The 22,492-nt window shown below is 44.7% G+C and overlaps 1 protein-coding gene across 1 annotated transcript in view; it reads left to right on the top strand.

Moving 5' to 3' along the window:
• The first annotated feature begins 1,629 nt into the window (after positions 1-1,629).
• CDAN1 (codanin 1) overlaps positions 1,630-22,492 on the top strand; it is a 34,175-nt gene continuing 13,312 nt past the window's right edge. Inside the window, exons 1-18 of the mRNA XM_056492299.1 lie at positions 1,630-1,819; positions 4,342-5,042; positions 6,617-6,841; positions 9,460-9,653; positions 10,013-10,132; positions 10,998-11,076; positions 11,466-11,586; positions 12,564-12,673; positions 13,358-13,447; positions 14,508-14,583; positions 16,522-16,730; positions 17,362-17,476; positions 18,249-18,392; positions 18,992-19,158; positions 19,715-19,796; positions 20,452-20,541; positions 21,511-21,565; positions 22,193-22,326. Coding sequence (XP_056348274.1) covers positions 1,724-1,819; positions 4,342-5,042; positions 6,617-6,841; positions 9,460-9,653; positions 10,013-10,132; positions 10,998-11,076; positions 11,466-11,586; positions 12,564-12,673; positions 13,358-13,447; positions 14,508-14,583; positions 16,522-16,730; positions 17,362-17,476; positions 18,249-18,392; positions 18,992-19,158; positions 19,715-19,796; positions 20,452-20,541; positions 21,511-21,565; positions 22,193-22,326 — 2,808 coding nt within the window. The 5' untranslated portion in view covers positions 1,630-1,723. The remainder of the gene's footprint in view (positions 1,820-4,341; positions 5,043-6,616; positions 6,842-9,459; positions 9,654-10,012; positions 10,133-10,997; positions 11,077-11,465; positions 11,587-12,563; positions 12,674-13,357; positions 13,448-14,507; positions 14,584-16,521; positions 16,731-17,361; positions 17,477-18,248; positions 18,393-18,991; positions 19,159-19,714; positions 19,797-20,451; positions 20,542-21,510; positions 21,566-22,192; positions 22,327-22,492) is intronic.

Genomic DNA, 22,492 nt, shown 5'->3' with positions numbered 1-22,492 from the left:
TTCCCAGAGGAACCACCACCTGATGTCCCCAGAAAAGGCAGCTGTTCTTGACTAGGTGGAACCACTACCATGTCCTCAGAGCTTTCTTCTGGCTCTACCACCTTCACTACTATTTCTTCTTTAAGGTTCATCTGGTCAAGACTGGATTGATGAGATGGGCCAGGACTGCCATTAAACCCTAGAAGAGGTGTGGGGGAGCAGGGGGAAGAAAAGCAAAGTAAAGCCCATGAGAAACTTCATAACCTCAGGGGTGACATATTTTCTCATCCACTAAGCACTAACATTAGTCCTTGAAACAAGACTCTCAACTCACACTATGTTATCTTTGATGATTTTAGAATACAAATTACCTCGATAGGTGGTAAGAAAACCATAAATATGCATTCACCAGCTAATCATGTATCTGCATACTACAGCTCCCTTACCACCACAGAAGCCGAGCTTTAGGATCCCAAAGTTCACTGCAAGCTCATTTCGTGCTCTGTCGTGCACACAGTAAACAGCAAGAGCATTGCTGAAACACTGTGATTACAAGAATCCCTTGGTATTCCAGCATGCTAGGACAATATCGCTGGCACATACTGTGCTGGTTGGACCTGCGTGCTGTCGTGGCTTTTTGCATTTGCAAGAATAATTAATGCAATAGTGAAGATCGGTGGCCGGGTCTAACGGCTCGTGGATGGGCAGCATCTGCTACGAGACGCGTTTTTTACTCTTGGGTGCTGTTCTCAGGCACTTCTATGACCTAGAGCAGGAAGCCCCACAGTTCTGTGTGCGTGCATGTACGTTCTGCCTTTCCAAGGATCCGAACCAGCGCTTTCCTGCGGGGCCGGTGCCCTGCGCGCACGCAGCGGGCGGGCAGCGCCGCTGCCCCGCGGACCGGGGCTCCCGCGGCTGCGGCGGGCGGCGCCGGGCGGAGGCTCCCGCACTCACCAATGTCCCCCACGACGGCGCCGGGCAGCTCCAGCGTGTCGATGCCGCCCACGATGGGCACGGCCTCGGCGGGCAGCAGGGAGCCGTAGGCGCGGCGCTGGCGGCGGGCGGGCGGCGCGGCGGCGGGCGGCAGCTCCTCGGGGGCCAGGAGGAGGCCGAGCGCGGGGGGCGCCGGCGGCCCGCAGCCCTGCGAGAGGCGGCACAGCTTGCTGCGGTCCCGCCGCTTCAGGTCCCGCCAGCGTTTCTTCAGGTCCTCCACGTCGCGGGGGCAGGCGGCCACCGGGTTCACCTTGTGCCGGATCAGCTCCCACACCTTCCGCTTCTGGCCCGCGGAGGCGCGGCCGGGTCCCGCCGCGAACAGCAGCTGCTCGTGCTTCAGCACCTGCTCGATCAGCACCTCCGTCTCCGCCTCGTTGAAATTTGCCTTGCGCCGTTTGGGCGAGTCCTCGGCCATTCTCCGCCGCGGGTGTCGGCGGGCGGGCGGGCGAGGAGCCGCGGGGAGGGTCGGGCGCCGCCGCCGCTCCCTGCGCCCCGGCCCGCGGCTGCCGCCGCCGCTAGGCCGGGCCCCGAGCCCTGCTGGGGAAGGAAATACCGCGCATGAGAGGAAAAGACGCGCACGGACCGGCGCAGGCGCCCCGTGCCCCGCGTGTTGACATGGGGAGGGGGCGCGGCCCCCGCCCGCCTCCCCGGCGGGAATCCCCGCTCGGCGCCGCCCCCGCGGGAAGGGGGGACACGCCGGGCCCGCCCCCGGCGCGGGCTGTGCGCGTGCTCGGCGGGAGCGGCGCCGGGAATGGCGGCGGTTTTGGAGCTGCTGCTGCAGGAGGAGGTGCCGGTCAGCGCCGTGGTGCGGTGGCTCCGGCACGGCCCCGGCCACCGCCCGCCTGAGGTAACGCGCGCTAGGGCGCCCGCCCGCAGCGCCCCGGCTCGGCGGGGCCGGGCCCGCGCCGCGCCACTCCCCCAGCGCCCTCCGCTGCCGCGGGCCGGGCCGTGCGGGAAAGTTTGTCCGCCCCGCGCTGCTGTGAGGGGCGAAGCCCGCGTGGGTCAGCCCGGGCCCCGTCAGGTGCCGTGCCGCGGCTGCGGCCGAGCGTCCATCCAGCAGCCGGCGGCACCGCCCCCGGCGCGGGCGGGCTCCGGGCACGGCGGCGGGAAGGCGAGGCCGCCGGCGGGAGCCGCGCCGGGATCTGCCCGGCGGGCGTGTGAAACCCGCTGGAATGCGCGGGCTGAGCCCTCCGGAGCGCAGCGCCGCCGGCTGCGGGCGGCTCCGGCGGGCGGTGGCGCCGGGCGGGAGCGGGGGGCCCGCGGGCGCGGGAAGCGCCGGGAGCCGCGGGGAAGCGCCGGGAGCCGGGACTGCCGGGTGCCAGGACAGAGCACGGCCGGTGTCCTGAGCGACCGCGGTGACACCGGGGGTGACGCTTCCCGCGGCTTTGTAGGGAAGGTAGCGGTGAGAGAAGGACGGCGCTGTCAGCACCGTGCAGGCGCCAGCGCGCCGCCCGGCTGGATGCTCGTCCCGCCTGGACCGCGAGGAGGATCTCTGCGGGCTGGGAAAGGGTGCTAATTGGCTGAGTTTGTAATGAACGATTACGGTTCCTGTGGAAATAAAAACATTTGTAACTGTAGATAGGCTAGGAGTGCTTCTATTTCACATAGAGAATAACACAGAGAAACGATTGGTATTTAAAGCGTCTTCTACCTGAGCCCCTCGCATAGTGTTACCTAGTATTCAAAGCAAAACTCACTGGTGTCACACGCATGAGTTAGTCGGGTATTGCTGTCATCCTGAACGTGTGGGAAGAATGGACCAGCACTTTTATGTTGTGTTGTTATTTCTTCAGCTGTGAGTTGCAGAATCAGGCCTGCAGACATTATGAAGTTTGAGATCCTGGCAGCTCACCTAGCACTGTGTGGGTGAGGGGTGTGGAGGTCAAAAAGTTTGCCCTTGCAAGGAAACTTCTTGCTGCCTTTTGCTGTTGGGAGCAGTGCAGTTGCTTCAGCAGAGAAAGCAAGTGGGTTTGCAGCTGGCAGCTGTTGACAGGTTGCTGTTACCCAGTTGTGGAGGAACCAAACCTTGGTTAACTTGGTTAGAGAAAGATGAATGGAAATAGGTTGCACTCTGAAAAGTTGGAGAAACTACCCAACCTTATGCACACCAAACACTGTAAGCATCTTTGTGCCCCTATGCTGATTCCAGGGGAAGGAAATGCTAGGCTATGTCTTTCTCTAGCTCTCATGATGGTTTTGGGCTGGAGATGGTCTTCTGACACCTCATGGTGGTTGTATTCTGACCTGTGCTTTTTCACTGATTGTTGGCTGCTTGGCCTGTTAGCCAGGCTGTGTCACAATCTCACACTTCTCCAAGGAGCTGGATTGGTCTCACTCTTCGAAATATGAATTTTAGTATTGATGTTGAGGATTGTGTGAGTCCAGTTATGGGTATGCTTTCACTGCTTTCTTTCATGCAGAAAGCACCTTCAGAAATAGCATTTGATTTCTTGACTTTTCATTTAGTAGGGTTGTGAATATAACTACTGGAGTATGTATGCAATGCTTTCAGTATTAGTAAGGAAAAAGTTGCTGCCTTTGAGAACTTCTTCTATTGTTGTAAATGTTGCTGAATCCCATTGAGAGGAAACAGAAACCTGGTGAAATGTTAGGAACAAAATAATTTTTACCCAGGGTACAAAACTTCAAACTGTACACATAACATGAAGTCCATTTTGTCTAGATTTACCCTTGTCAGATCACCACCACCTGTTTACATTTCAAATGTGTTGAGTCAGTGGTGGGGTTTTTGCTTAAGTTTCTCCAGTATAAACTTCATGTACCTTAAAGTTACACAGGCTCTGTTTAGACCTCTGTGAGGTCTTGAGCAAAATTATTTAAATGAAATGGAAGAGCAGCTTTGGTCTTGTATTTGGCACTGCAGGAGTCCCAAGTGCTTCAATGGTTGTTATTATAGCACCCCTCTGTGGGAGCATGTGGCATTCACAGAAAATTAGGGCACAGAGACCTTGCAGATTTTAGATTTTTCTTTTAGAATTAGATGCTTTCAGTATTGATGTTTTCAAAATGTTTGACTTAGGCGTGTCAGTTGCTCCGAGTCCTTCCTGGCCATTGCTTCTGTGAGTATTACTGATGTTTCCATGGAACAGTTCCACTATTTTCCAGTCAGAGACCAAAGTGAATGAGTCCATCTGAAAACTTGTGCCAAAATGGCTTATGTGTAGGCTGATTTTCAGGTCTGTGATCAGCACTATCGTAGCTTGAATTTAAGTGACCTACTTTGACAAGTCATGTTGGTTTTTATTTTGTGTTGAAATCCCATAGTTACTACTTAGATGTGTCTGGGTATTTGGACAGAAAGAATCAGGTAGCATCTTTATATTAATTTTTTGTCTATTTCTCTTGTAGGAGAACCACATCCATGACAAGCTGGCATCTCTTAGCTCGCTTCAGAAAGATTTTGTGCCTTTTCTGCTAAATTTTTTAAGGGAGCAGACCAGCCAGATTCTGACTAATGGACCCTCTACTCCTGCTAAGACTCCTAATTCTAAGGCCCATGGGAGCCAAAGGACAGGATCAGAAAGGAGGACAGGCCATGCTAGCAGCAGCCGAGTGCAGCTCTTTTCTCCAAGGACTTCAGTGACCACCTGCTCCACAGATATCAGCGTTTCTCCTGCCACAGCATCCAGCAGCTCCTCCTCCTTTTCTGGGTCCAACCTGTCCAGCCCTTGTGGTGATTTCCCCAGCGTGGTCTCCAGCAGCAGCCCCAGCTTCGGGCACAGCCCTGTGCTGCACCACGGTGAGAAGAGGTCCTTTCAGAAGCCCAGCCTGGGCAGTTTCCTGGCGGCCACGCCCGAAGCGCTGCCCGTGAGACGGGGCCGGAGGAGGGGCAGCAGCTCGGTCGGTGCCTCTGGCCGGCAGGGAGCTCGTGATCTGGGATGTTCCCTTGCTGAAGAGGAGGATGGGAAGAGTGACAGTGCACCGTGGAGCGGAGGGAGAAGGAAGTGGAGTGGAGCACCTCTTGTTTCTGCCAGATCCCCACCCAGCCAGCTAAACCTTAACAACTTGGAGGAGTTTCCACCCATGGGTGCTGCCTCTGGCTGGGCAAAGTAAGAGCGAGTCTGCCTCGCTGTCTCACTGGCATTGTGCTACAGGTTGCAGCTCCTTGACCAGCTGTTGTGTGTGTCCAGATGCAGAAGAGGCTGTAACACATAATACCTGGCTTCTGGGAAACGTGGTCAGAACTGCTTTGTTCTGGTCACCATGCAGGGAGGGGAATATTGCTTTGACAGGGAGTCAGGTTTCTCCTCTGTGGTCTCATTCAAGACACCTTTGCAGCCTCTCACTTGTGCTGCTGCTGCAGCTTGCCAGTGCACAGCCCAGCTGATACAAAGCTGAGCACATCCTTGTCCTTGCATGTTCTAACCAGTCAGCGTTATCTTGGCTCTTCATGTTTCTCAGAATAACAGAATTCCAGTTGGTAAGGAAGCGCTGTCCTGCAAGGCTCTTCAGCTTTACTGATGCTAGCAAAAAAGCCTTTGGATTGACCTTCTGTGGCTTCTGGTAGCAAATGTGCAGCTTTGTTTGTGCTGTGTAATTGTGGACAAAATAGTAGGCTGTGTTCTCCTTGGTCTGCAGCAAGCCCTGGTCTCCTTGGCGACTTTGGCTAAGCCTCTGGGCAGCTCTTTGTGCTGTGGTTGCCTCAGTCCTTCAATCTTTCTCTTTTACTCCTTAAGATCCTCATTACCAAATATAAAGCCTTTGTGTCAGCCTGTTTGCTCTGTGTGTCAGTCATTGGTGTCTGAAATTGAGGCTTTCTAGTTGGACATGGAAAATTCCAGCTGAAAATTATAAAATGTGTAAGTCTGTACAGCAAATCCAAAAGCAGGGTCTGGATGATGCTCTAGATGATGCTTTGAGCAAGGGAGATAAGGCGTGTTTCCAGCAAAGACAGCAAGTCTCTCTTCCTCAATTGCATTAATGCTCAACTAGGAAAAAGGAGGAGGTCACAAGTCTTTGGAAATCAATGTTACAACGATTTTGAGAACACCTTAGCAGTTAATATGTAGCAACCAGCATTTCCATGATGCTTTATGTTTCTGTATCCATTTCCACTTTTTTAGTGTTTTTTGCTACTTTAACAAGTCTCCTCCTGAAGGACAAATCCAAGTATTCTGTGCAGGAAAGATGGGTTTCCCTGAAATTAAAGGGCCTAATGTAACTTGGAAACCTGGAATCTCACTGATAGACAATGGCAACTTGATTGATTTTGGTTTTGTTTTTTTTGTTTTTTTTTCCTTGTAATCACGTTAGAAACGAATTCACCAATTTAGTTTCTGACTAAACTGTGGCATATCATGTCCTTTCAAAGTAGAAACATTTGGAAGGGTTGTGTGGCACTGTATGTAATCTGTTAGATGGCTTGATATTTGATAATTAATTTTGCTATACGTTCAGCAGGCTGTTTTTAGCAGGCTATAGCTCCATGACTTTTATTTTTTTCAGTGACGGAATAAAATTGATAACTGTAGATACAGTTTAGAAATTCAATATCCCAACTCAATATCCATTTTGTTTTAACATTAGATTCCTCTTGAAGAGTTGTTTGCACATCTGTCTTGAGACCTAAATATTTTGCTGTTGTTTAGCTTGATTTTAGTGGGATTGCTTCTCTTTTTTTCAGCAGAAGCAAACCATCGAGGCGAATCAACCCAACCCCTGTGAGTGCTGAGCGGCCCCTCTCAAAACCAAAGACCTGTTTCACTTCCACGCCCGTCAGCCGGTCTCCAGCTGCTCACTGGTCAGCTGGGTCCAGCCCTGAGGCCTTTACTGCTGTCCAGGAAGGAAACCTCTCATCTGGGATAAGCAACAGCCTTCAAGAGGAGAGGGAGATGCTGAAGAAAGAACGGTACAGTCCGAGCAGTCCGAGATTCTTAATTCCCTTGTGTCCTGGCTCTGGCCAGTGGTCAGGAGAGGGCATGGCCAGGACAAAGTGAAAATTAGAGAAGAATATCCAAAACAGATAAGCCAAGTGTGTCTGTGGTATCAGACTAGGATATTGATGCATGTAGCTCATGTTTGCAGTTTTAGAGGTGTGCTGACTCTGGAACAATGACCCTCACCTCAAAAGTGTAGTCAGTCCTCACTGCTTTTATGAGATTTCCTTTTCATGGACTTGCGTGTGTGGCTGTCTCCTGTGCTTCTTTCCTTAGATTGCACAGATGAAGCAATTGGGTGTAATTAGACTGTGTTTGAAGGTTGCACCAAGGCACATTGTTTTGGAGAAAATGAGTTAGTGATGTAAATGTGTGGAAAGTGTTAATGGTCTTGCAAGGTAGGTAGACTAACAGGAGCTTGCTATCAGAGAAAATAGAACATGGGCACTTGAGATTCTGCTTTAAAGATTATTACTGCAGTTATCTGTTGAAAATTGCTGTCAGATGTCTAATTCTGTCTCTGCTGTTTGGTTAGTGTGTGACTCTCATTGCTTGTACAATGATATCACTGTTAGTCTGTGAGGATTGAGTCTTAGAAATAAACCAAAGTGCAGCAGTTTGCACTGTTGTTTATTGTTTATAATTGCTGACAGAACTCTTGCTTTTCTTTGTAGGTTTTGTTCTTGGGGAAACTCCTTAGGACACATGGGTGTGACTCTTTTCCTGCTAAGTTTTTCAGTTCACTTCAGTGGGACCAGAACTGGCTGAAACACATCCAGCAGAGTCTAATGAATTACTGCTTTTACTGAACCTGTGGCGGAACTGCTCAGGATTTAAACCTGCCTCTCTGCACTTTAGTCTAGCACCTATTCCAGTCTGAATTCTACCTGAAATGGCCCAATAGTGTGTATCAGCTGAGGTCAGTGAAATAGCAGAATGTGGTGGGCTGGATCTTGCCCATGAAGTGATATTCTCATCTGACCCATCCTGCTTGAAGGCTGGGAGTTGCTGTTGTGTCCTCAGTAGCGGTGGTGATGTGAGGTACAGAAGTAAGGCAGTGTTCAGCCAGCTGGGTCCCTCTGAGCAAGAGCAAAAGGTGAATTCATCCTGAGGTAGATGACTGAGCAAAAGTGAAGCAGTCTAACTGCTTTGTTGGAACCTTGCCTTGGGTAAGGTCACAAAGTACTTAATGGTGGTCTCATGCCTTGGGTGGGATGACAAAGTACTTAATGAATAATTTTCTTCACTTGGTTGTTTATGTTAATTGCAAGGAAGCTGTTGGTAATCTTTCTACTTCCATTTTGGGACCAGTTGTTCTTCATCACAGCAGTTCTTCTAGAAACAGGCCAATAGAAAAAGTTCTTAGCTGCAGCTAAAAATGTTTCTGACTTCCCAAAGCCCTTAAAGTGACTTAAATCATTCACTTTTGAGATGGTGTGGCAAGATATAGTGTGATGTTCCAAGTGTAAATATTCCCTTGAAATCTTTGGCAATCATTTGATATTGCTGTTACTGCCTTGTGTCCTGTTTCTCATGTGTGTTGTGTGTGCCACTCTGGTGTTGCATTTTAGATGACCTCTCTAGACACAGTTTTGTACAATGTCTGAATATTTAACTGAGTGATTGTTGTTCATTTAGAATCCAGAAGTCAAAGTAGTTTGCAGGAACTCGGGATTTTTTTTTTTTTTTGTGATTATGCAGAAGCAGATTTTTATTGTTTATCTTTTACCTTATACATTCTAAAACCACTGTCCCTGTGATCACACATTTTTTATATCTTATTATATCTTGTCCACGAGCTCTGCACGCACCTTGCAGGAAGTGTGATTGGTTACAGTCCAGTGCTTCACTGCCCACCTTGATCTTGGCTCTTCCAATCTTGGTATTCTGTTTCTCAGCTTCTTCTCTCCCAATTTAGCACCATTTATGTTTCAGTAGTCTTGATGAATTCCAGAGTGTTTGATAGAACAGCAGAAAAGCAGCTAAAAGTGGCTCATCTAATGCCCCTGGTGTGAACTATGGCCTAACCTATTCAAATACATTGCTACATTGTTCCTTCTGTTGTTTAACTTGCCAGAACTGGATCTCATCAGCTGTTGCATTGCCTTTCCACTTATGTGGTGTTGGGTCTTCTCAGTGTCATTACTTTACATCTATACCGAAGGGATAGATGTGAACCTTATTTAAAAAGGTGTTTTAAAATGCCTAACTGTCAGAAATTGTACATGCAAAGAAGATTTTTAGGACCTGGTCTCTAACAGATTTCCTGTCCTTAACAAATGCCAGTTCAGATGAGAGAAGCAATAATATAGGCTAGTTGGTTAACTTGGTCAAGTGCTGCACTATTTTAACAGAGTTGGAATTTGAATGGGATTTGTAGAGTCTTTTGGTTGCTAACCCCAAGAACTATTCTCAGTAAGACGAAGATGACTTGAATTACTGTCATGCTAAAAGCTGCTTTAGTCAGTGTAAATGACACAGTTTGCAGGATTTCCTTCATGCTGCACTGGAAGAAAAGAGCTCTTCTGGCTGTATGGCTGCTGTAGATCATCCTCAGTCACATGGCTCTGTTGCTGCTCTTGAATTTCAGATGCAAATTGCTGCACCAGGCATCTTCTCCTGCAGGGATATCTTTTGATCCTGCTACTCCAACTAAGCCTAGCTACACTCGCAGTGCTAGCCTTCCTGCTGAAAGCCACCTGGTGACCTGTGCAAATCCTGCTAAGGTTTCCTGCAAGAAACAGCTGGAGTGTCTGGCACAGCTCTATTCATCATGTATAGCAGGTGAGGACACAGAGGATGTGAGGCTGACACAGAAGATGTGAGGCTGACCTTTCTTTGAGCTTTGAACTTGCATGTGTGCTGGAAGAGGGAGATAGATGGGAAGGGGAAGCTGTGGGATAGTTATAGCATGCAGACAAATGACATCTAGAAAAATAAACAAAATAAACTCTGAAGTTGTATGTGCCATCTGAAACCAGACTAACACCTCTTTCCCATGCTGATCTGCACTGTGATTGTGTTGTGGGGAGAGAGTTCTTTGCTGACTACTACAGAACAGGAGTCTAACTTTTTACCTTTGTGTATTAAAGCAGGACAGTATTGAATAATCCACCTTTAACATCTCAATTACTCTCTCCCAGAAAACCTGGTACCAAATATTTTTCTGGAACTGTTTTTTGTTCTGCAACTGTTGACATCTAAAGGCACTTCTACTGCAGAAGATGGGGATAGTGACCCTGAAATCAGTGAAAGAAATAGAGGTAAGCAGTAGTAATGAAGGGAAAGAATGTTGCTTCAATGGAATGAGACAGTGTTGTAGAATGGCTTGGATAGGTATTCTTTTATTACATAAAAATGCCTTATTACCACTGTGGGACTCATTTGAGATGCTGACAAAAGTCATGCATGTATGGGATGTGCTTCCACAGTAGGATAGACTGGGTTGTTAGATATTGTTTGAATCTAGTTATCTGCTATTATGTGAGATTTGCAGTAGCTACTTCCTGACACTGACTTTTAGAGAGAAGGACAGATGTGCTCGAGTTGCTTCTCCATCAATCCTGCAACTCAAATGTGCTGTTGACCTGCTATGTGTTTATTAAGCTTCAGGTTTGGATCTGGGTGCACAGGATCCAGCCATATTGTTGCATTTGTTTTTTGGCAAATTCAGCCTTAAACTTGATGCAATTAGTACTTTGATATGGATATTACAATCAAAAGAGCGGCTTTGGGATGAGACCCACCACACCCTCCTCCACCACACATGCCTCAGTTTGATTGACCTTTGTTTTGCTACTCATTCTTAGGGCTGAGATTAGGAACATGAAATCTTCAGGTATGGGAACACCATTTTATGATTGTTTGTAGTTGGTCTGTTTTCTTGTCCTCTATCTATGTTGTTCAGAACATTGAGAATGAGCCTTTTCTTTCCCATACAGCATTAAACAATTCAGTTGTCTTTAGTATAGGAAGGATAGGGAATGTGAACATCTGAAAATTGAATAGGGATCTGGAAGGTTATTTTTGGGTATGTCAGTTCCTACTTTCCTTTAAAGCTAATTGTTGGTCCTTTAGTTTATAAATGGTAAAAGGTACTGTTGTCTCATGTTTCTTTTTTCCCCTTAGATGTGTCAGGGAGGCAGCATTTTGAAAGTGTGCACAACTGTGTTTATTTTGCTGTTCGAGTCTTGGATTATCAATATGAGTAAGTTCTTGAATTCTTTTTCCATCTGCTTGTGTCTGCATTTGTGTATGGGATTAAGCAAGTGGGCTTGGGTTTTAGAACTTTACCAGTTACAGGCATAAAGTTGTTAATTTTTCTTCAAAACATAGAACTTGACCTGGATTTGAATGTCTGTGGGTTTTCTTGCACTGAATATCTCCACTGAACTTTGTTGTAATTGTGCAAGAATAGGAAAGTCATGAGATGAGAATGATAACAAATGCAGATACCAGTAGGATTTCCTGCTGGGTACATGTTGTTTAGAACTCTTGGCAACATCCTAAAACACAAAGCATAAGCATTTCTTTAGAAGGAATCATGTGTTTCTTATTCTGTCTGTCTCTCTGAGTTTCATCCTGTTATCTTGGCAGAATTATTTCCCATTTAGAAAAGGGGATGCTGAAGCTTTTGGCTGAAAATGAACGGATTGCATCGTTTTCTCCCACCTTGCACAAGAGGCTCAGACAGGCTTATGAAAGCAGCACAGCCAAGGTAAAAATTGGCAGACCCCAAGTGACATTGCTTCAAGCCTTTGTGTTGTTGTTATTTTATTTGCAATGTTCTTTTATTTGATGTTAAATCTCATTTCTTCTACTTTGTATTGTTGTCTTTAGAAACTGTCTGAAAGCTACTTTTTTGTCCTTGTCAGTGGATGAGTGAGTTGCTGGGTCCAGTGATTGTTAGCTGTGAATCACTGCTGGCTAGCCTTGTGTTGTGCCAGGCCCTCACCTCAGTCAGAGACTTTGATAGGGTCAAATTTTGCTTTTGGAATTCTCATCTAATAAACATGGATCCCAGGAGAATGATTAGTTAGGTGCAATATCAGAAGGTAGTTTCAAAGATGTGGATTTCTTTCATAGATATGGACTCCTTTTAGGGAAACAACATTTCACAGCAGAATCCAGACTGAGAAAAATGGTTCCCTCGTGTGATCAGCTGGGTTAGGGATCCAGTTTGGTTGGTAGAAATTGGATGGTAAAAATGTATTTTGTATGTCATTTCATCCATCTTTTAAAAAAGGAAATTACTCTTGGCAAAGAAAGGACAGTGTAGTGAGACTGGGACATGCCAGTAGCTGAGTGTTAAAGTTGTTAATGAAGGTCTTCTTACTTGAAGAACAGGCTTTTTAATTGGAGAAAGAGTAAGGTAACAGAAATTGCCAGCCAGGATCCTGAATTTTCTCAAGCCCTGTATTGAAGGTATGCCTCAACTGTTTGTGGGTTTTTCCACACTGTATCAATACTGGTTGCAATCTGTTCAGCAGATTTAAGGAGGGCAGATACTTCCTCTCCTAATGTAGATTGTAAAACTGGTGGTTTGCTAGTAATTAGCAATTGGGAAATAGTGTGTCTGATCAACTCGGCTAGTGATACTTGTTTTCTTGTTATGCCTTTTCCCTGCTGTTTTCTGGGTCTCAGATTGTTTAGAGACTTCCATTAGCTTAATGGCTGCCTTTATATTTTTAACAGGTGTCTCTCCTGCTGCCATGCTCTGTACAGTCTGTTTCTTTTCAGCCAGAAACAGATAATCGCTCTAACTTTCCCAGTGACAGAGCATTTCAAGTATTTAAGAAACAGAGGTAAGTTTCTTCTACTTTTCCTGGATGCTCACAGGGTATAACCTTTGCATGATCATGAACAAAGGACATTAAGAATGTCTCATGTATGTTACATGCTGCAGAAAAAAAAATCTTGAATTTTTTTTCACTAATTAAGTGAAAAAAAGTCTTTATCCATATTGACTGCAGGAGCTAAATGGTTAATGTCTTTAGAGAAGAACAGCCTAATTCTTCAGGACTTCTGATAATGACAGTGTGTCATCCTACTGGATTGCTTCTGCATATAAATCTGGTATGCTTTTATTCTTCCTGCTGCTTCCCTCCATGTTTGCAGCCACAGGGTGAGGGCAGGATGACGAGTTGTCTTGGTCCTTTTCTTTTTCTCATAGGTATTACTTCATGTGGCTTATTCTTTCCTGCCTCTCAGTCTTCACTATGTCTGTCTGGTAATGGCTGTTTTGGTCATTCCATCATAGACTGGGCATAACAAGCTTAAGCACTTGCTGTCAAAGACATGGAAAATGGAAACTCACTGAAGTACTGCTAACATTTATGAGTTTTTGAAAGGTATCTGAATGCTTGGAGGCTGGAGTTATTTAATCTGAGATAGATTCTTGCTGGGGAGCTTTGGAGCAATTAATATTCAGTTGTTGCTTCAAATTTTGAAGAGTATGAATTCATTCCCTTAAATGTCTTGGTTCACAGGGATATATTTTATGAACTTCTGCGTGAATGGGAGGATAACCATGAGAAAACTGTCTGGGACTTTGAAAGAGTTCTGGGGAGCAAGATCAGGTAGGAGTCTTATGCAACTTCAGCTGGCTATTTAATGTAGCTGATTTGCTGGTCCAGCATACTACACTTGGCATCCTTAGTTCCATGTTCTGCCTGGTCTTCTACACTGATCTGTAGGGGGTTGTGTGCTGCTTGGAGGAGACTGCCCATGTACACTTGCTTCTGAATTTAAAAGTATCAACTATTATCTTAAAGAAACAAGCCATAAGTGGTAAGGGCCTGATTTGATCAGTCTTGATGTTGCTTTTTCCCTTTCAAAATCACAGAAAGAGCTACTCTCAAAACCAGTCTATTGTTGTCTGAACATTGTTATTGTCTACACTTGTGTGTGCATGTCATGTTTTTCCATGTCTGACTCCTCTTAAGTGAGCACAAGTATTTTATGTGTTCAGATGCTGTTAACCCTTCTAATTATCTCAGGGAATCTAGTGCATTGGCTCTGAAAACAAGACAAGTTGTGTCTCTTCTGTGGAAAGCAGACTGTTTCATTCATGTATTGTTTTATCAAAATGCAATATATAAAAAGAAACTATTATAGCATTGAAAGCAGTTGCCTTGTGGGTTTCTGTGTTAATCTCAACCACCAGCCTACTCCAGTAACATGTATGTAGGTGGCTTTTTCACCAGAGCAAAACAAGGCTTAGGCTTAAACTGAGATATTTTGGGGCATCAGAAGTAGCACTATTGCTGTTTCCTTCCTTCCTTATGTGTGAACTCTCAACTTACTGTTCTGAGCAGGGAAGAGTGGGAGCTGAATAAGTTTGGTTTTTTTTTGTTCTAAATCACAACATTATTGAAGGAAAGGAAGAGATTCTTTTTATCTCTAGAGCTGTGTTAACTCTGCAGGTGCTCAGGGAGAATTTTTGTTTCCATGTCAGCAGCTGGTGGGGCTCAGTGCTTGGGTAACTGGGTTATAAAGATATTGCTTTTTTTCAATGGCCTTTGGAGACTGCTTTCTTAAAAGTAGGGTTTTTTTATGCTTTTGGTATCGTTTGTGGTTAGAAAACTGTTTCTGCACCACAAAGTTCCAGTCAGAATTTGATAATGTTTTCCTTCACAGGGCCATGATGGCTCACCTGTCTGCAACCTGCAACCACAGCCGTTTTGCCAGGCTCTTTCAGAAACAGCTTATCCAGGTAAATGTCTTGGGTTGTTCAATGACTGCACACATCAAAGTTGATTTGATCCTTCCTTGGCCTGAGAAACAAGTCATGTCTTGTAAGCTTCTTGGAGATTTTCCTATTGAAACTTTTTTGGGGAGAAACAGGTTTTCAGGATGGGAATTTCTTTCCTTCCTCAGAAATAATCAATGATAAATTACCTATGAGGTCTCTTTAAATCAGGAATAAAGCACACTGAGAACATCATAAGCTATAAGCAACCATTCTTCATGGTTATTTACTTAGACATTCTAATTTCAGAACAGTTATCATTTCTGCAAATTTTGGGGATGTATTTTGAAATTTGTCAAGTGCAGAGTTTCCCAGTTATGCTTGTTAGCAGCATGAGTACAAAAAACCTCTGGTTCTTCTGTGTAACACTCAACAGGCTGATTTTGGTACAGTATTGCTGTTGTAATTTAGAGGGGGAGTTTTAGCCAATTTCAAGCATCATCTGACTTCATTGTAAATTAAGAATTGAAGAAGGAGAAGAGTCACTGTATTCTCTGTAAATGCCTGGCTTACTGGTGGGCTTTGGAGAGCAAAACAGCCACAGAGCATCACCTTGAGTACTAGCCCACACACATTGCCAGAAAGTTTCAAGCTGTTGGAATGTTGTAAATTCCTCTAGTGTAAGGTCTGAGTTTGCATCAGTGTCCTGTCTGATTGTATGGGTGTGTTCATGGAAACTGTGGGGAAGAGGTAAGATTAGTTTTGTTGCATCAATGGGATTTACTTAGTCCTAAATGCTGTATTTCTCCTATGTATCTGTGCCTTCTTTACGAAGACACAAGGGTAGCCAAAGGCCTAAGCTGGTAACTGGGTGTCTCCAGGTGTCTTCAGTGGATCCAATGTGTCTGTCTGGAAAGTGATTTGCAGAATCTTGTGTGTATTATGATACTCATGCAGAAATGAACTGAGACTGAGGACTTGTGTCAAGGCCTGATCATTTAGAGGTAGAGAAGTGTAGCAAGATCTTCCCTTGGGGAAGTGAGGAAGCTCCATTTGGAACAGACCTACTACTTGCTCACTTGATAGACATTCTTGAATGTTCCTTTTTATTATGATCTCTCTCATTAAAACTGTCATGACTTAGGTGTAGGAATATGCAGTCAACTTTTTCTGTTGCTGAGCATTTGCTAGGTAATGTCTGGAGTGCTGTGTCCACTCTTGGGCTCACCAGCATAAGGAAAGAAAGATACAGACTTACTAGAGCAGGACCAGATCATGTAAAAGATTAAGGCGCCAAGCATTTTTTTGTAAGAGAAGAAGCTGAGAGCTGGGAGTGTTCAGCATGGAGAAGAGAAGGCTCCAGGCTGGCTTAAAGGTACCTGCTGGGAGGGAAGAGAGTGAGATTTTTCTCAGTAGTGTTTACTGACAGGTCATGAGGCTGAGCCTAACTGAACAAGAGGGTTGGATTAGATGATCCAAGAGGCCCCTTCTAAACAGTTCTGTAGTTGTGTAATTTTTTGAGTCTTGAGTTATATCTGTGTGTTTGAGGCAATGGGGAATTAATTTATAAATTTTATTTAACTCTCTGGAAGTTCCAGGAAAACCTATTCTGGGAATGTGTAGTGCAGCATCATGGGCCTTGGAGACTGAGCTAAAAATCCTACTGAGTGGCTCATGAAGATCATGAGAGTGATAGGTATTCTCTCCACACATCCACATATGCTAGATATGTCCTAGTTAGATGTGTAGGATTGGAATTCCATCTAGGCTGTTTACGGCCAAGGTGGGTAGTATGTTCTGGCATGGGAAAGAGTTGTTCTGTATGTGGGCACCAGAAAAGGTCATGCTTGGATTACTGCAAAAGCAGACTTGTGAGGAAGGGATAATATGCTGGGTGAGAGATAAAGTGAGTGATGCCATGTTACAAATATCCCACCTTGCTACTCTTTCTGTTTCCTACAGATGTGCAAAGGTCCTATCGGTGGTGGTGCAAGCTGGGGAGACACTGCAGACCAGGATGTCCTTAATATGCTGGGTTCTGATAATCTGAGCCGCCTGAAGAGGCTGCAGGAAAGATTTGTTGTTCCCCAGAGCATCAGGGGGCCTTGTCCACCCCCTTCGTTCCCAGGGTGCCAACAGTTCTTCAGGGACTTCATCCTCAGTGCTGGAAGGTGAGCAGCCTGTGCTGGCTGCTTCCTCTGTGAGCTGTGTGGGCTGTGGAAGCACCAGCACATTTCCCTTGCAGCAGGGAGTTATCCAGAAAGATTGGGACTAGATTATATGGAAATAATTTTTCTTCTCTAAACCTACAATATTTTCTTGGAGCTGTCAGTATTTCCTAGTGCCGAGGCATGCAGTGCTACCTAGCAAGGACACATGAGTGGACAAGTGCTTCTTGTGGGATAGTGCATGAAGCCAAGATGTACAGGACAGAACCAAGTCCTTGGTTTTGTGTAATGCGTCTTTCACAATTCACAGCATGGGGGAATTGTCATCTATGGGAGATTTTTATCTTAAATTCAGTTATTTTATAGATTTCCTCTTTTGGCAAATCAATTTTATTATCCTTTTGCTGAGACTTGTTACGTACCATCTCTCAAAAAATACAAAAGAAGAGTGGAAGTAAAAGTGTTCAGCCAGTCCTAAATCCTCTCTTGTTTTCTTATCTGTCAGTCTGTTTTGTTGTATGTCTGCTGATGCTTGTTACAACTCACAAGACAAGCTGAAAATTTTGCAGTGTGTTAGTTGAGGTTTTACTGCTGTTTTCAGCCCAGTCTGACTCATCATCATCTTTTGCTGAAGTTACCAGTTCAATCAGCACCTTGTGGATAGTCTGTGCCTGAAGATACTTGAATTGAATGGCCTTACTCTGGTGGAGCATGACCACAGTGATGGGGAAACAGATATGGAGGAACAGGTAGGTTTGCTTTGTGCAAACACATCTGTCAGGAATTTCTCTCCAGTAGTCAGTTACTGGCTTGATTGAGTTGCTTAGAGCTTCCACCATTGTATTTACAGGACAAGAGCTTCCTCATTTGGTTTTGTCATAACTCTGCAATTTGCTTATTTGTCTGAGCCCCTTGCCACTTACTTGCATGCTTCAGGGTGCTTCGTGGAACTGTCATGAGTGCACAATAGTTGTGAAAGTGAAAGCCTCCTCTTTAGGTTTTTATGACCTGTGTTAGATCAATGAAATAACCAAGTCCAATTGTGGCACCCCATTACAGTAAGTTCCTTGTTACTTTTCCATATAGAAAAATTTTAGTTACATTGAATTTGTAGTCATCCCTGTTCATAGGTGTACAGGTGTTTCTTTACTCAAATCTGCATATCAGAGGTGTCACAGCTTCTAGGCTAAAGGTTCATGGGAACTTGCAGAGTAGTAGTGCTGTAAAGGAGGCAATGGGAGATCAGCTCTGCCTCTCATTGACTTCAAAGTTCTTAATGCAGAGATATGATTGAGCAGCTTCTTGTTTTAAAAAGCTCTTGAATAATTCCTTGTGAAGAAGTGAAGCAATGGAGACCAAAAGCAATTTAAAATACTCGCTAAATACGTGTTTTGGAAACTTACCTTTATTAAAAGCAGTGATGAAGCTCCCCTTTTACATGAAGGGAGTGGAAGTTTAGCATAGGCATTTGCTTTGCCAGTGTAGGGTAGCACTGCTTCAGCTTGCTTTTCTTCATTTTAGGATGAAAAGAAGCGTTTCACCGTGGCCCTGCTGAGTCTCCGGCTCCTGGCCAAGTTCCTGGGGTTTATTGTCTTCCTGCCCTATCGCACTGCGGAGCAGCCAGCCGCAGACTTGCAAGATTCTGCACTGCTGCTGAGAAACCAGGTAAGAAACTGAGCACTGCCTTTTGCTTGACAGGCACTGTTTCTAGCCCCAGGAGGATTTTGGGTAGTCATGCACTTTCAACGTGAGCCAGTGGTTCCTGGGATGGTGTTGTATGGCTCTGTGTCCCTGCTGCATATTCTGGTGTTGGGAACGGAGGAAAAAAGACTTTGTGTAACCTCGAAAAGAGGGTGGAATGCTGCAATGGTAAGGTGCTAATCTGGGCCTGTCATACCAAAACTTTCACCTAGCTAAGACAACTTGTATTTATAGTGTAAAATCCAGCTACCAGGACTGGTTGTGTTAGTTTTGCACCCACCTCCCAGCAGTGTGTCACCAAATGGAAACATTAGACCTCATCTCCGCTTTGTACATAGTCATGCTTTTAGCCTTGCATTTGAAAGCCCCAGTGGGACCTTTGGTTGCAGTCATAATTTGGTTTTTACCTCTGGTCATGGGCAAAGAAGTGTTTTCATTAACCAGAAGTCACCAGTGCAGAAGATTAAATCCTAGAAAGAAAAGTCAAGATATAGATTAAAGTTTTTCTGTAAGTATCAAAAGATAACTTCAAGCTGCTGGTTTAACTTCTCTTGTCCTTTAAGACTCTGCCTGTACTGGATATATTAAAGCTTCTGAGACAATCTATTCGGGACCAACGTTCTATCCTCACTATTCCTTGGATTGTGGAGTACCTTTCCCTTGTGGATCATGTTGCTCCTTTCCTTGATTATTACAGGAAAGTGTTTGGTCTCTTGCTGCAGGTATACAGGTAAGAGCCTGGGAAACTATATCTGTAAAGAACTTTCCAGTGAATGTTTGATTTTTTTTTTTTTGTGGTGCAAATTATGTGTACTTTTTATCTTACATAAAGCTGCAAAGAGAACACAGCCTAAACTTGAGGCTTAATACTTGATTCAAATATGTATATATATGTATATTTTATTAAGTAAATAAAATCTTTAAATCCCACTTGATCACTCTACATCTGTGGCTGGGATTGACCTTCAAGCTGCAGTTTGAATTTTGACCTTAAACCTACAAGGTTTCCAATGCCTAAATAATCTTCTAGTTTTCTTTCCTATATACATGAGGAAAATTTGAAGCACATTCAAGAGAATGGCTTGTCCAGTGTAAACTTAAGACAGGGTTTTATGCAGGTACATGCAAAAAAGTAGAGCTCACTCTCTTTAGGCAGACGTGCAAGGAATGTGTTCATGGTGATAGATAGTGTAATTGGTAAGTGAATGGTTTGGGAATGTTTTCCTTAATGAAAATTGAACTGCTGAAAACTGACACTCTATCTTGCTGCTTCTGCTGCATGACAGGTTAATGGTCCTTTCTGAAGACAAGGAGATGAGCTTCCTGAACAAACTGCTGATCCTTGCAGTTCTGGGTTGGCTTTTTCAGGTACAGTCTCCTGTGTGCATGTAACTCTTCTCTGAAGAACAAGCAGGGCACAGAACTCAATACAAAATAGTACTGAAGTGAATTAAAACAATTCAATGCAGTAGTTTGTTGTTTTATTGTGAGTGTGTGGTGTGGTGTTTAAAGAATAACTATATTTTAGTGGAGAATTATTTTCCTTTAGTGGAGTTGTGGGAAGCAACAGTTTTTTTTCCATTAGGAATTGTAATTGCATCTGAAACACGTTCTGTAGTTACTAATCTGCAACCAGATAAGAAAATTGACAGCTGATTCCTTTTAGAACTAGAGGCTCTTGTCACAAAGATGGTGTGCTAGCTGTCAGCCTTGAATTACTGGGGAATTCCTTGTCTGATAGAGAGATGGTGTATGATGAACTTTTAAAATTCTTTGTGTCTCCAGCTGGAAGCAAGGTAACTACTTTAGCAGGAGCCTCTTGGAAATGTGAAAGATGCTGTTGTGGGGAGGGTAAGGAAGGTGGCTTTTGTTACTGTGATTAAAATAAGTCTTTAATTTTATGGAAAGTTCTCCTCAGGGCAAGAGGATCCTTAGTGCTAGGGTGGCAAGGTGTCCTGTTGTTAGAAATGGTGGAGGTTACTGACTGCCTCTTGGGTTACAACTGCTGTGTTTTCTGTTTCAGGTTCCATCAGTCCCTGAAGAGTTGTTTTTTACTACTGATGACAGGCAGGAGAGATTTGTGATGGATACTGTGACGTCCACTCAGGCTTTGGTGAGTTAGTGCAGCAGCATGTCTTCTGAATCTGTGGGGGAAGATGGACCTATCACTTCCTCAGGAGCTGTAAGATTTTATCAGGAACTTGGCTTCAGGGCAGCTGCACTGAGCATATGGAGACCAGTGGATGTGACGCCCAGTTTGTCCAAGTGCCTCAATTGCAACTGTGTTATGGGTTGTGAACTCTGTGTTACAGCTCTGGGTTTTCTGTCAGGCAGGAGCCATCTCACCTGCTGCAATAATTTGCAGAACAGGTGCCAAGTTATGCTGGAGGATCATGTGCTGTTTTCCTGCAAGGTGAGCTGATAGAACCCTTCCTAGAAATAAGCAAAAGTAGTGGTGAACAGAAATAGAAAGATGGGACTGTAAAAGCAAGGTTGCTATTTGTGAGGTCACTTGTTTTCCAGTGTCATGATGAAGGGCTGCTGAACTGAAAATGGTATGAACAAGCAGGATAGGAAGTGAGAGTATGGCATGTGTGATGTTTCAGATAATTCCTAGACATGCAAGGGGATATATAATATTCCAATGCTAAGATACATTGCTTTGGTGGATGGGATCTGAAATTCCTGTTCCTCCCATGGCCCTGCCTGTGCTGTGTTAATACTGAGGTGACATTTCTCCACAGTGTGGTGTTCCAGTGAGGCATTTGGTGTAATGCATAGCAGATGTGCCTCATTTATTTTCCTGCATGGAAAGGTTTCTCCCTTATGAATGGAAGCTGTAGCAACAGTCTTGTTGCTTTCAGCTGGGCTTTGGTAGTGATTAGGGGCAAAGGCTGAGCTACACTAGTAAAATGAAGAGCAGCTCATTCTCATAATTTTACTGCGTATTTGTAATCCAGCTATTGTTTTCATGGAAAGATAGTCCTGAAACCTGCCTGTGACTGCATGTATGGGATTTCTGACTTGAAGACTGTTTCTTTTGTGCTGTATCCTTTCAGCATTTCCTTCATTTTCTCACCAGGACTTTGTACCCTTGGTGGATCAGCAGTTACTTTATACCTGCTGTCCCTATCTCAGTGAGTATTTTACTTATTTTTGCTATGTACATAAAACATATTAGTATGGATTTACTTTTATTTAGTCAGTTGTTTATATTTGTTGTTTGGTACTGTAAGTCCTTGGATCTTTCTTACTCCTTCTCACAACTTAAGGTCTCAGTTGTGTATGCAAGAACCTTGGTAAGAAGCTGTATTGCAGAAGCTCCTGCAGCTGTGGATAGTATCTGGTGAAGCTGGGGGAGGGAGGTTATATGTCAGGATAATTGATCCACACAGCTTGAATCTGGAGGGGCAGGGAAAGCACTGCTTGCCTTGTTGTCCCTGTAGACTTTATAGGTCTTGCTTGCCACACTAAAAAGGAATGCATAAAAATTAACTGCTCCTTCATCTGTCTGAACAAGTCCCATGTGCTAGGGGCCTTTTCAGAAGCTTTCTCTTTTCAGAGCCTTACTGTGCCCTGTCAGTTATATGTCTGGGATGCCCCCTCTGCTTTACTGAAGCTTCTGCTTTTGTAGAAGCTGAGAGAATCTGCTCTGGGAACAGGACTGGAAAATTGAAATTCCCTTTCTTGAGTTTTGATATTGGGTTTTTTTTTTCCTCCATGCTTATGAGGTTGATGATTGCTTTTCATGTCTTCCTGTACAGGTGAACTGCGTAAACTACTTGCCTCTTTTGTGGCTGGTAGTGGAGGAAAAAATGGTGGTTTTATAAGGAAAATCACTCCCACAGCTGCAGAGTCCTTAGCACCCAAGGCTTCTGTCACACAGCAGAAACTGCAGGTAATGAAATTAGGGAGTCACGAGGGGAAAAAGGGCAGGAGAAATTTGCTTGTGTGAGTGTGGGGTTACACAGTGGTCTCTTAATGCCATGGAATAGAATAGACCTAGCTGGCAGGGGAGCATTGTGTTTAACAGTCAGGTATCTTTATTCCCTGTTTTTCTGTTA

This window comes from Oenanthe melanoleuca, chromosome 5 (assembly GCF_029582105.1).
Source record: "Oenanthe melanoleuca isolate GR-GAL-2019-014 chromosome 5, OMel1.0, whole genome shotgun sequence".
Taxonomy (NCBI): domain Eukaryota; kingdom Metazoa; phylum Chordata; class Aves; order Passeriformes; family Muscicapidae; genus Oenanthe; species Oenanthe melanoleuca.
This window is presented reverse-complemented; position numbering and strand designations above follow the sequence as displayed.